The sequence below is a fragment of the Nelumbo nucifera genome, chromosome 3 (assembly GCF_055504915.1).
Source record: "Nelumbo nucifera cultivar China Antique chromosome 3, China Antique-T2T, whole genome shotgun sequence".
Lineage (NCBI taxonomy): Eukaryota > Viridiplantae > Streptophyta > Magnoliopsida > Proteales > Nelumbonaceae > Nelumbo > Nelumbo nucifera.
This window is the reverse complement of record NC_142651.1, coordinates 34,739,027-34,753,863: the sequence shown is the minus strand read 5'-3', so window position 1 is coordinate 34,753,863 and position 14,837 is coordinate 34,739,027. Positions and strand designations below refer to the sequence as shown.

Sequence of the window (14,837 nt, the reverse complement as noted above, 5' to 3'; positions counted from 1 at the left end):
ATTGAAAGGTTCAAATTTCAAAAAAAATATTGAAATTTGAACTGCTAAAAGTCTCTCATGATGCCGCTTTTCAAAAAAACAAATTGATAGGCGACTAGGCGCCGAATAAACCGAAATCTTTTATTCGATTTTCAACAAAACTAAAAAATATAATATATAATATATATAATATTATATTATTTATATAAAATATATATTATTGTATATATCGATCGGTTCGGTTAGCTGCCGGATTTTTAAAATGGTTAACCAAAACCAAACCAAAACTATCGATTTTTTAAGAACATCGAACCGAAACCAAACCATTTAACTGAACCAGTCGGTTTGGTTTTGGTTGGTTCGGTTTTTTTGGTTTTTTCTACTCACCCCTATCACTAGATATTCATAGGTCCAAGTTTCATAAAAGATTTTTTAATTCATTTTGTTCATAAAATATAATATTAATGTCATTTTTAGTTCAGTTTGTACATAGAAATTTTTGGTAAATATAAATAGATTATGGTCATTTACTAGAACACCCCCTATAGTTTCACAAATTTTCTTAAACCTACCCTATAGTTTGCATTTTACTAAAACACACCTTATAATTTGCAACCTATTTATGTAATCGACCTTTCATTAAGAACTCTTTGGTTTGCCATCTGAAATAGTAACATGATCACTTAAATTAAGTGGAAAATGTTTAAGGGCATGGACCCATGGTTGTTTATTCCAAAAATACCCCTAAACTAAGTGGATCTATGGTTGTTTATTCCAAAAGTACCCCTAACACTTTTTTGTATATAAAACAAAATTGACCAAATAGAAAAAAATAGTGGTTGTCCGTGTTTTATTAGGGGCAAAAATGGAATTTTTGTTTTTAGTTTACTTTGATTAAATTTATTTGAATGGATGTTAGGGTTCAAACTTTTATTTTCCACTTTCATCTAATAGAAGGCCGATTAAGTAAATAAATTGCAAACTAAAGGGGATGTTTTAGTAAAATACAAACTATATGATAGGTTTTAGTAAATTCATGAAACTATAGGGGTGTTTTAATAAATGACCCATTAAATTATTATATTTTTATAAATAAAATGTAAGATTTTGATTATTTTAGTCTAATTCATTTACAATTTAACATCCAATTGTAATTCAAGTTCAATTTGAATCCATTAGACATCCAATAGATATGATTCCATTCAAATTCAAATATAAATAAATCAAATTTAGACCTACCTATATTCAATTCAAATTCAATTCGATCTATTTGCACCCTAAAAAAGCACAACTTGTCTTATAACCCAAATGGCAATTCTAAGCACCATATCTAATCCTGGTGGAGAATTTGTCTTACAACCCATATGTCCCTAGTCTTATTTGTCTTGTCCATTGAATTAACTAATATTTAAAAGTCTGTTTGGCTTGTAGTTGGAATTGGAATCGAAATGATTTATTTACATAGTCTATTTGATAGATAGGAAGAGGAATGAAAATTGGAATCAATAGAAATGAGATTTCATTCTCAAGGGAGAGGGTAACGAATGGCCATTCCCTCAAATGAGAGAGTGTTATTCTAGCAACCAAATACATTGAATTTGATTCCACCCAACCAAATTCCGGACCCCTGTTCCTGCGAACCAAACGGGGCGTAAGTTCTTTAGGTTCATTCGATTAATAACTGGATATAACATTTTGGTTCTACCAAAAAAAAAAGATATAACATTTTGTGGTTGATTTGATTCAGTTCGATTATGATTACATACTTGAATGGATATCTGACTATCCGAGTCGGTCTTAAATCAATAGGATCCGAATTCTGACGGGATTAAACCCGATCCATCTTCAGCCCTATGTTATTGCTAGCACTTCTCAGGCTATAAATTGACCAAGTATCGGCGATGTACCGAGAAGAGAAAGGAAGAAATTCTCTTGTTTTTCCCTGTTTTCTTTTGATACTCGGTTGTGTTCGGCCACGATGATCTGGTTGGAAGCTGTTCTTCCTTTGGGAATCATTGCTGGAATGCTCTGTGTGATGGGAAATGCTCAATATTACATCCACAAAGCTGCTCATGGCAGGGTAAGTAAAAAAATTGTCAATTGAAACTAAAAATTCTCTCTGAGTTGATTTTTTATTAGAAAAGTAAACACTTGAGAGAAAAATTTTGTTGAAATCTTCAGCCGAAGCACATTGGAAACGATGTATGGGATGTGGCCATGGAGAGACGAGACAAGAAGTTGGTGGAGAAATTCGCTGCTTCTCGCGATTAGGTCAGATTTTGATTCTAGATTCTATTAACCTTGCAACCTATTGATTTGTCTCTTTTCAATTTGGGATCATTTTAGGGTTATTTTCTGTGAATGCAATTCATTTGAAATAACTTATTGGCACGTTTGATTAGGTTTGTAACTTGTTTTGCTCTGATTTGATGTTGGAGTTTGATTAATCTTGTTTTTATGGGTGCTTGTTTCTCTAGTCAGGGTTTCAATTTGATGCGTCCTACTCCTTTTGCCATCTTGAAGTTGGATTTAAGGAGTCTGTTTTTATTGGACGGGTAGATGGTTCATTTATCATCTATTTCCTGTTTCTGAGTTGCTGCAGTTTTATTGAATTGGTGCTTGGTTTTGGTTGATATTGAATCAATTTCTTCAGTCGTACCTGCTGCTTTTGGTTTTAAACCACTTGGGGTTTCTGAAATTTGGGGCGTCCTATGTTCTTTTAAGCGTTTATTTTGAAGACTGCCCTTTTATATGATTGCAAAAGTAAAACCTTTTGTTATTGGAAAGCTTAGATCCAGCACCCAGAATGCACCTTAGCTGGACTGTTCAGATTTTTGGTAACGGGTTCTTGCATAACATATGGGACTCCTACTACTGAACAAAATAAGAATGTTTGAGGAATTGCACATGAACAAAATCGAGCTCCTGATTGTCACTCTATCGAGTATTGACTGGAAAACATTGTCCACTTTTAGATGTGGATTAATGAAATGTTGATAATTGCCATTCTGTCAGGCCCAAAAACTGGTGAGTCCACCAATGAAGTTGAAGTGGGTCATCAGTGGTGATGATAGGAATTACTGATGAAATGGTGAGTGGTCCTTGAAAGAATGAATAGTTGGTTATCCTTTGCAAATGCATTAGTTGAATTTTTCTGTTCCAAAAGAGCAAATATAACCCTTGCAAGCTCAAAGAAAGTCATTGACCCACTTGGCCCACTGCAAATGATGGGGGGAAACACGAAATTGTGGTTGGGGCCAACCTCTTTGAGGTGACTTATTGAGTTAAGAATTCTTGGGATGGAGGCAAAGTGGTGAGTCCTTAAATTGCCAATGAAGTTGAAGTGGGTCATCGATGGTGATAATAGGAGTTACTGCTTAAATGGTGAATGGTCCTTGAAAGAATCAATTGTTGGTTATCCTTTGCAAATGCAATAGGTTGAATTTGTTTGTTCCAAAAGAGCAAATATAACCCTTGTGAGCCCAAGGAAAGTCATTCATTCACTTGGTTCACTGCAAATGATGGGGGAAAACACGATTCTGGTAGTGACCATGACGAGGCCAGTTGTTAGGAGTCCAACTTGGGCCAGATTAGTCTGAGTCCAACCCAAAGAAATTGGATTGGGTTGGATCAGGTTGAAGTTCAGGTTAAAAATTGTGAACCTGGATTAACTTTGAGTTAGGTTAGGGTTGAGGCATTGGGCAACCCAATCCAACCCAAACCCAGCATGTTTTTGTATTTGTAAACATAAATATTATATGAGTATGTAGTTATAAGCAAAGATCATTTTAGCAAAAAGAAATCAAGAAATCAAGTCAAACCCTGAACCCAACCCAATTTGAGTTGGGTTAGGATAGGGATTCAATAACTCGGGGTGAGTTAGGGTTAACCTCAACCTGACCTAACCCAACCCAACTTGCTCCTGTACTAGTAGAAAGTAACCCAATATTTGACTCAGGGGAAAGGGTGGTGGTTTTGCTCTCAAGACATTATTAAAGGTGGGATGAGGTGTTTTTCTTTGTGAAGAATCATCTGAGTGGTTATGCATTGCAAACCATTAGACCATTTAAAACTAGTGGTGCAATTATCTTCCTGCCATTTGAGTTACCACCATGATAACATTGCTCTCTATCACTGGTCACCAAGAGTAATATTCAGACTTGATAGAGATTAAATTACAAAACTTGGATGGTCTAAGTGGTGGGTACTTAGGTATTTCTGAGGAAACAAAAAACCTTATAAATCTTTTCATGGCTAAGATTAAAATTGCTCAAAATAAAGTTGGCCTCCATCCCTAGATCTATCAAAGTGAGAATATTTGCAATGAACACTGTGGTATGGGTGGTTTCCTCCTAGGAATGCAAATTGCACGATACCATTTGGCTATGCATCAGTCAATAAACCAAAAAGATGGGAGATTCTTCTCAATACTTGACCTATGAAAAGAAGCTCCTTTTGTGCAGATGTATTGTTGAAAATCACATGGAATCATAAAAACCAGAAAGTAGAGAAGAAGCTAACATCTACATAGGGAAATATACCAAGGGGGTGATCAATCAAACTTTGATTGAAGGGTGCAGATTCAGAAGTCATTTTGCTGATTGATTGAAAAAGTCCTATATACCTACTAATAATAATCCAGGCACGTCACCTATGAGAAAAGTGATTTCAAGTGTATCACATTTTTTTATCAATAACAATAAGCTTTATTTTAAGATAGGAAGAATTAATACAAGAGATAGGGTAGGTAAAATGGCTTAACTCCCCACCAACAAATTACAAAGAAAGATGAATTAAAAATTAGCTCAAAACAAAGACACCCTATTCGCCCCTTGCTTGGCTAACCCATCAGCAAATGAGTTGGCATTTCTTTTCACCCAGCTGTACTTCACCTCATTGTCCCTAGCAAGCCATTTGAATTTATTCCTTTCATTTCTATAGCTCCGCATGCTATTGTTGTCTTCCTTAAGACGTCTAATCACCTTCAAGGACCAATCTTCTGATGTTCAACTCTCTTGCTTTTTGGATTCCTTCTAGAGCTGCAAAGATCTCAGCCCTGAGAGAGTCACCTTCTCCAATTAGGCCTGAAAACAAAGCTAGAATAATCCCTTCCTCATTCCTGAACACACCCCCAATCTCAGAAGGCCCTGGATTTCTAAAATTACTCCCATCAAAGTTCAGTTTTATGAATCCAGAGGATGGGGAAGTTCAAAGGGGGCTAGAAATCTTCTTAACTTAGCATAGTTAACTCTCTTTTCAATTTCTCAGCAAGTCAGTCATGGAAAAATCTGTAAAAAGGTCCAATGATTTCAGCCAGTGAACCAGCCTTACGTGTGGCATATCTATTAATCTCTCAGCTGTTCTTTCCTTGTCTAAAAAAATACGTGAGTTTCTTTCTTCCCATAAGGACCAACAAACTTCTGCCCTAATGCATCTCCACATAATCCTCCCTCTTTTCTTAGGCCTGCTGAAATAGGAAGGAGAGAACAAACTTTGCACATTCAAAGGGGGATTCCAATTACACCCAAAAAGGGAGAAAGCCCACTTCCAAATAGCTTTAGCATATAGGCAAGTAACCATAAGGTGGTAGCCAATTTCCTCATCAACCTTGCAGAGAGAACACTTATGCAGGGATAAACAAGAATTGGGTCTCTTTCTTTGAAGCAGGTCACTTGTGTTAATTCTTTCCAAGAAAGTTTCCCAGCAAAAACTACTAACTCAAGGAGGAATGGGCTTACTCCATACCTCTTTAACAAGGAAGGGCAACCCAAGAGGTTCAAGGGGTTGAGTTAAGGTTTCAAAGGAGGCACAAGGGAAGGTACCCGAGGAGGAGGGGGTCCAAATTCTGGTATCTTTCTTAGTGGGGTCCAGGAAAACATTTTCAAGAATATTTAACAAAGTCAAAATGTAGCCCATATTTGTATCCCTAATGGCCCTTCCTAGTCCCAGGTTCCACCCAAAGCTAGAAGTTGAGTCTGAAGGAACTAAGAAAGAAGAGATAGGTTCTTTTTGAGGTTTGACAAAGCATACAAAGAGGGAAACTGTTCCATCAAAGGGGAACCCCCAACCTAAGTTTGTTCCCAAAACTTTATTAGGTTACCTGAGTTCATGCCATACCTGATCCAAGGGGAGAAAGTTGGAAAAATATCATGGATGGCTCTCCCCAGAGAGCCATGAATGCTAGCCACTATCTTCGTCCACAATTTGTCCCTTTCCAAAGGAAACCTCCACAACCACTTCCCCAACAAAGCCATGTTTCTTTTCCTAATATTCTCCATCCCAAGACCTCCCAGTTTTTTACTTCTAGTTACCACCTCCCAACCCTCCCTATGATCCCTCTTCTCCTCTCCTGGCTTCCACAAAAAGTCCCTCATTAACTTTTCCAACATGTTGGAGACCTTGGTGGGAATCTTAAACACCGACAAGAAGTAAACATGTAAGTTAGCTAGGGTAGACCTAATCAAAGTTATCCTCTGATAGATAATTTTTCCTTCAGGAAGCAAGTTTTTTCTTGGATCTTTCCACCACCGGGTTCCAAAAGCTTTCTTTTTTGGGATTATCTCCTAAGGGGAGGCCCAAGTAATTCAAAGGCCAATCCGAAATTGCACAACCTAACACACTTGCATAATTTCTTATTTCCCTCTCCTCCATGTTCACCCCCGCTATACAACTCTTATCAAAGTTCACCTTGAGATTAGACATTTGCTTGAAGAGTTGTATTGCCAGTTTTAAGTTCCTAATCCAATTTAAGTCCCCACCTTCACGGAAAAGAATTTTATCATTTGCAAATTGCAAGTGTGTAAGTGGAATTTCCTCCCTTCTACTCTCCATCCTCTTAGTAAATTCCTTGAATCAACTATATGAATCAATCTCCCAAGAACATCCGCAATCAATGTGAATAAAAAGGGAGAAAGTAGGTCACCTTGCCTTGTTCCTCTTAAGGCAGGGAAAAATCCACCACAGTTTCATTCACCAAAATAGAATGGTGGCAACTCCACCCAAATCCATTTGCACCATCTATCCCCAAACCCAAAGCATCTCAACACCTGCAACAAAAATGTCAACCAAGTCATAAGCCTTTTCTAGGTTTAGCTTGCAAACCACTCCCTTCTTTGTTTTGCTAAAACTCTCCAGACTCTCATTTGCAATCAGGATTTTATTAGTGATCTGTCTTTCCTTCACAAATCCTCCTTGGTTGGGTACAATAATAGTAGGGAGAACTTTCTTCATACTAAGATATGGCACTTTTCCAATAAATCCTTCGGTTGTGATGCCTCTCTCTTGTTTGGGACTAGGGCAATAAATGTAGAGTTCAACCCTAGATAGTTGTCTGATAGGAGTGTTCAGATTTGCTGGCCACAAGATGCTAGCAACAACACTAGCAATATTTAATGTGGCACTACCTGTCCTAGACATGCTAAAATGTCTATTTGTGCGGATACTAAAATTTTCACATTTTCACTTTCAACCTAAACCCTAACAAGAGCTTCTCTTCTCCCTAACATGCTCCTCTTTCACCATTTCTCCGCTCTTCCCTTTACCTCACTCATGCTCTCACTGGCATGCAAACCTGCCACACTAAGTCTATAAACCAAAATGTCAGTTCTTTGGCAACAATGAACCTAAAGAACACTAAGGTGGGAAAGGAAATGAAACCCAAGGGCAAAAATGAGAATGGAAGATTGAAGTATCCTTTAAATGTCATTTTGTATGACTAATCCAGGAGAAACATGAATAAAGATATGAAAATTTGAAATAGGCATTAGAAAACCAGTAAAACTTTACATACTGACAAAATTAAGTTCCATTTTAACTGGAAAAATCAGACCCAGTGAAGGGAGTACCAGAAGAAAAACAAAAACCATTGATCACATGTAAAATCTCAGATGAAGGGAGAAAATAAACATGAGGGGGTAGCTAATAGCATAAAGAAAGGAGGTTCTAAGAACCCATCAAACCCAAAATTCAAAACTGAGGAGCAAATTCGTAGAAAATATGGAATACGAACTCATGAAACAAGGCAATAGAACCCAGAAGCTCACAAGGTAAGGAGAGTGTGAAATAATACAGTCTCCATTTTTAAACTCAATCCCATTCTAAAACTAAAACCATAAGAAGGCAGGTCAAGCTGTTACTCTTCAAGTGAAAGGTGGGCACTTGAGATTTGACATTTACTATTATTATCTACTATGTGCAGGCCTGTGGATGAAGAGAGGGATCAATCTTCTTGTGGGGTATTAGGAAACCTGTGTCAAAGGAAGTATGTTCTTGATCTAATTGAAGGAACAAGGTTGTTGGGTGCTAAACTAGTTGAATCACCTATAGAGCCAAATGTTAGACTCAATGCAGATACAAATCAATTGTTTGATGATTTTTTTTATAATTATACATAATTTTGCGAGTTTCATTTCTGAAGAAGTTTTAGGAGGGTTGAAAATTAATATGTGTACACATCTGCAGAATCTAGGGCACATCTTTGTTTGATATTCTTTTTAAGCTTGTTCCATAATGAGTCTAGCATTTATTCTATGGTTGGGGCAGTTTTCCTTTACCCTCTTTTTATTTGCTAATACATTCATGTCCCCCCCCCCCCATGCATACAAAAATAAAGGCAACATTGCACCCCACCTTCATTATATGAATGTATAACTGGCTTTGCTGGTAAAGACCTGAAGTCATTAGATGTATTCCCAATGTTCATTGCTTGAGGTTTTTAGATATTTCCTTTTTTTGCACTAGACTTGCAATTAACACTTTTTTGTTACCAAGAAAAGAAAGTCATATGCATTGTTGCTTGACAATATTGTATGTTTTTCAAAAGAATTTTTAGTATGTTATATTATATAACTAAAATAACTAAATAATTATCAATAGAGTCTTTAAGGTTCATGGTAATTTAGTTCCTCACCCAGATGTGAGGGAGGACAGGCGAGATAAAGATATCAGAATTAGGGATAAAAAAAGAAGTTTTCAGTTTTTGGTTTTAACATTTATATGTGCAATATCTTAGCTCAACGTTTTTGTCTGGCTCAAATAAAAATTGTGATTTATTAATAATATAGAAAAGAGGCCCCCAATACAACCTGGGTTTGATGTTTCCAGCTTAAACATTGTTGATGATTTAAACAAAATGCTGCTAATTAATGGGCCAACAGATTCTGTTCCCTAGGTCTGTGCTGAATGATCACCATCATTATCGAAGTCCCAATTTGCTTTGCTTCTAGAACATTCTATTATCTTTGATACAAGGTCTCCTTTCATGGATCTCACTTCGCAGACCAAAATGCCTTGGGTGTCTCCTACACGCCTTGACTGAGGCAAGGTTGCTCATATTTAAGGCTTCTGGTCTACTTCTAAATAACTAAAGAATTCTTAATCTCTCTTGATTGATATTAGGATGTATTCCAACTAGTAGTAACATGAGCTCCAGGATTATTTGGGATCATTTACTCAATTTGGAATATGCCTTCAGGAGCCCCATTTTTTATGCTATTTTGTTAATTTCTCTCACCGGATCATTCTTTGCTATGTGTGGTGCCAACTTTTCTATGAACTTTCACCTGTCTTATTCAATTATCTAATGTGTATTCTACCTACATTCTTATGGCATCCAGTTCATGTTATGCAGGAAGTGGTTCCAATTGTCTCGTTTAGAAAGGAATAAGGTGCTCCTGCAATCTTTCAGAATTGTTGTAAGAGGTGTTTTAAAGACATTTCATACGATGATTCAGTTCCCTATTGTTTTGGATGGTATGAATCTTTAGATGTTTGTAGACAATTTGAGAACCATGCTGTTTCAGGTCATCCTAAAAGCTGGCTTGTCAAATTTACTAGCTTTTACAGATGCTATTGGACATTCTGCAACTGTCTTTAATTACTGTTACATAACTTGAGTATTAGCTACTCTGTTGGATTTGAGCACATATTCCGCGATTTAAGTGACTGTTGTGTTGACTTATTGTTATCGGAAGGTCCATCTGATTAAGAGTGCCCAAGCCTCATGATTTGTCACAATTTGATGATGCTGTTTTCTGAGCTTCAATAATAGTTTGTCTGGGTGATGCACTCTGATGAGTAAAACCCTGCTAGTCACCACTCTACCTGTTATGTACCATTTACCGGCTTATTTTCAATCTAAATGGAAGATAATGAATGTCGTTTTGATCGTTTCTTCCCGTTTTTTTCACATTGCAACTTTTTCTTTTTCAGACTTGTCTGTTGATAGGCCCTACCAATCTAAAACATCACCATATAATCATACTTATATTCTTTTTGAACATATTTCTGTGTTTTGTTTTTATTCTTTTGAGACGAGGATGTATTTCTCCTACAAGTATGCAAACATGTATACGCAAGGTGGTACCAAAACAACTTATTCAATCATATTTTATGGCAATATCCAATTACCCCGTATATTTGACAAAGGGTCACCATTGGCATTTTATTATTATATACAGAAAGAAACTGATACTAAAACTATTTAGGTTTGACCATTATCCAAGATTATGTGCATTTAGAACTTGCACATGAACAAACCTTTTTGTGGTATGAATCTGGGCCCTATAGACCGGAATCTATTTAAGTAATTTTTCAGTAATGAAAAGCTTTATCAGAGTTCTATTCTCATTTATCTGAATGGAGTGAAATCGGTTTTCTGGTTTCAAGGGAGTTTCCCAATGGGGGGATTATACCCGAGTGAAATCGTGGATTGAAGATTAGGTTTTCGACCCCTCAACGGATCCTTGGAGCTTCGGAAATTAGGAATCCATGACATCAAAACTCATAACCTTTCATGAATTGTTTTGGCCTCACCTTCAATTTGATGAAGTGACGTCTGTGGTGGGGCCACAACAATGCATCAAAGGCTAACATCCGTAGTTTTAAATCTTCGTGTGTCATTGTGGGGAGCGTAATGTGTTCGGGCTTAAAAAAATGTGTACATGCTCATAGGCCTCCTCACTCCAACCACATCCCACTGTGTATTGGGAACATCTTCCAGCTACACATCAGGAGATGTTCCTGATGTGCAGCTGGAATATGCTGTGCGATTGGTTTGAGGATCCAATCTGGACTCATCACAAGTTTAGTTTTGACTTTGTTTAATATAATTTTAACTGCAAAACAGATATAAGTCTTTAAAATAAGGAATGCTAAATGCAGCCTAAGCCATCTCCATTGATATGATAATGGATTTTTAATGATCATTACATTGAACTTCATAAATAAAAATAAAGGGTAAATCTCTTAAACTATCCTAATGTTCACGAAATTGATAAACTATACCCTTATTGTTTATCTATTGTCTTAATCTATTCTTAAGTTTTCTGACAATTGACACGCCGGTAAATACTAACGAAAAAATAAATTATTCATCAAATTTTCAAAATAAAACCCAATTGATGAACAAATAAACCCAAAATCATATCGTGGCGGCGGTGACATTTTCCAGCCAAAAGTGGACTCCCTCCTCATTTTGCTTTAGGAATTCCTTCAACTACTCCATCCCCAACTACCCTGATGAACTCCAGCCGTGATTCTAGGCTTTTCAGGTTTCCAACTTCAATGTCACGGAGGAAAACCTCATCTTGCATCAAGTTTCCAACTTCAATGTCAAGGAGGAGGTCTATGGGCTAGGCCTGTTTGGCATGAACGCAGGTCAAATCCCATTCTAGATTGGCCAAGCCTGTTACTCTTGAATATACGCGGGAGATGACAAAGGTACCTCATCCAACCTGTTTCGATGGTCTTCCTTCAGATCGCCTTCACGTTCCAGTTATACTTCTTGATACAACTCGAAGGGAACCCGCAAGCGGTGCATGTGCTCTTCTGAATGTGAAAGTTGCGGCTCTAGCACCTTACACAGAAGCTTCCTGTACATTTTCCCATTGGCGCGATTGCTCAAAAACCCTAGCTTTCGTCGTACTCATATCTGATATTTGATTGCTCTGTCAAAAAATCTCACGCAAAAATAGTAGTAAAGATACTTAGATATGAACTCATAATTTTGAAGTATAACGAAAACCCAAAGAGAAGAGAAAACCCAGATCAGACAAAAACCTAATCAAACATAGCAACATAAAATACAGAGAAAAGGGGAAAATATAAAAAACAAATAAAACAAAAACAGAACAAAGAGTTGAGTGAAGAAAGGTTTCTCATTAAAAACAGAAGATAAATCTTGTAAAGGCATTCTTGCTCTGTACGACCTTCGTCTTGTAAAGACATTCTTGCTCTGGTTCCTGCCCTCGCTCCTCGCTAGCCATGGCCGACCTTCAAACACAATGGACAAGGGTCCTTGAATCCATCCGTATAAACAAAAATCAAAGGAGAAAAAAAAGATAGGCACAAAAGTCCAAAGATTCCAGTTTTCCTGAGGCGTTGGAAATCCAGATCGGCGTTTAGATCTGATGCAATGAATGGGTGGGTATTGATCAGTGTTGTGTGATCACCAAACTTTTGCCATTCGGAAGTTGTAGTGGCCATCGTTTCTTGCGACAACGATACCAAGATCACCGCTACCGCTACAACTTCCGACAGCGGCGGTGAACAATATGGGTATTTTAGGAATTTTAAAATAATTACCACTCATGTGATTTCACATGTGAACTGAGTGTGACAGAAAATTAACGGCAATGGAGGTTTTAGACAATTAAGGGTACTTTAAGACAATATCTAAATAGTAAGGGTACAGTTTGTCAATTTCGTGAATAGTAGGGGTAGTTTAAGAGCTTACCCAAAAATAAAATAATATAAATGTTTTTTATTTATGTCAAAAATGCTTTCTAATTTTTTAGTAACTTACACATAAAAATAATAAAAACAAAATAATTATTTTAGTGATTAAAATTTATTAATAGCATTTGATATGCATGATGTATCTTTGAAATTATAATGGATTTTATATACTTTTCAATTTCAAATTAACATTATAAATTTCTAGAATTTTTTTAGTAGTGATATAGTTTACAATAAATAATAGCATACTTGGTTTACTTAGCAATTTCTGAAACGCTATATAATATAGCCATTAGCTTACATACTAAGAATTTAACATTATGTTGACTTATTGTTTTGGTAATATAAATACATAAAAACAATAAAATATAGAATAACCTTTTAGTATTTAAAATATAACAATTACTTAGAGTAATGTCTTGATCAACTTTTTTAGATTAATTATATTTTGGTAATTATTAATTAATAATTTAACTTAAATAAATAACAATATATTAATGCATTCTACACTAGTATTTTGGTAATTTTTAATTAATTAAAAAAGGAACATGTTATTTAAAAATAATATTCAACAATAATAATATATAGTTCAAAACTTATATTATTTTTATTGATTTGAGTAATTTAATATGTAGATTTATTATTATAATTTAAATTTTGTAAATATTATCTTTTGCGTTGTTTATTATTCACATGCAAATATTCAAAATGAAAAAAAAAAATCAAATCACCTAAATGACCCAATGGCCTTTTAACCATGAGTGTTTGGGTTCAAAATCTTCACATCCTCAAAATTATTTTAGGATTTATTTCAAGGATATACAAAAATCACAACACTTTTTTTGGAACCTCCAAATAAAACACAGACATGTCAAAAACATCATTTGGAATTGACTTTCTCTTCTTTTAAAAAAAAAGGAAAGAGTGGTCCAGCCATCTCATCCAAAGATACATAAATTTTCAGAAACAAGGAGGCACGGCCTTGCCATAAAATATGAATATGACCATGTTCTCTTCAAAAATGAACAAAAGCTTTTCTCCACCATTCCTAATATAGTGTTGATACTTTGTTTGGATTCACATTTAACTGACCATGTTAAAAATTTAGGGGTGTTCGGCAATGTGTATTATTTTGTTTTTGAAAACAAACACAACTACCATATCAGCATAAATATATATAGTTTTGTTGATGTGGCAGATTTTAGTTTTAAAAACAAAATCATACACAAACAAAAATAACAATTTGAGAAAATCATCTTATACATTGAATAGCTAGATATAACTAACAAATGGTTTGTATGAACAAGTGTTGTAATCATGGATGTAGTCCTTGACAATGAGATTGGCTCAGCCCCATATGAATCTTATATAATTAAAATTTAAACTATAGTATTTTTACAATTTAAATAATAAAATTAAGTGAACAATTTAATATATTACCCGATCAATATGGACCTTTGATGGGATTGAATCAGGAGGATGGGTGGATTGTTGTTAACATTACTAGGGTTTTTGTGCTTGTGAAAGATGAATTGTCTCTAATAGAGTTTGCCCTATGTGTATTTCTTCTAATGAAATTGTTGTTGATTCGTTTTGCTCGTCGCCTTGGAAGAACCATTTTGTTTACAAGTCCTTGGCGTATTTCTTTTCCCATTGTTCATTACAAATTTGTAGCTGATATTTTCTCTTCCAGTTAGGTTCAGTTTGGAAAAAGTGAAAATACAAATATCTACAATGCAAAGTCTTGTGTTTCATTATTATATTTCTAAACCTGTATTTGCACTGTACATATTTGTATTTGTATTCCTTCCAAACTGAGCCTAATGCTGCGTTTGGAAACAATGCAAATTATGTAGAGTGTAAAACAGTCAATACAAATTGCAAAGTTGGGTTAGTTTTGCACCTACAAATTTGCCTTCTTACCAAACAGACTTTTAGCTTTAATGGATGCAAATACGAATTCCAATAAAATATGCCTTTTTTTACCAAAAGCCCACTTAAATGCAAATTTACTTCTTTTTTATTGATGTACTTTTACATCTCATTATCAATGTAAATATGCATTGGAAAATGTGCTTTCTGTCTTTGTAAACACATAAATGCATTATTTCCAAACACAGTCA

General features: G+C 35.5%; 1 protein-coding gene across 1 annotated transcript; it reads left to right on the top strand.

Moving 5' to 3' along the window:
- Window positions 1–1,871: 1,871 nt before the first annotated feature.
- Window positions 1,872–9,943, top strand: LOC104592623 (NADH dehydrogenase ubiquinone 1 alpha subcomplex subunit). The gene is made up of 3 exons (XM_010252067.3): window positions 1,872–2,059; window positions 2,161–2,250; window positions 9,608–9,943. Exons 1-2 carry the CDS (start codon window positions 1,958–1,960, stop codon window positions 2,248–2,250), a joined length of 192 nt encoding a protein of 63 aa, XP_010250369.1. The 5' UTR covers window positions 1,872–1,957; the 3' UTR covers window positions 9,608–9,943.
- Window positions 9,944–14,837: the final 4,894 nt, after the last annotated feature.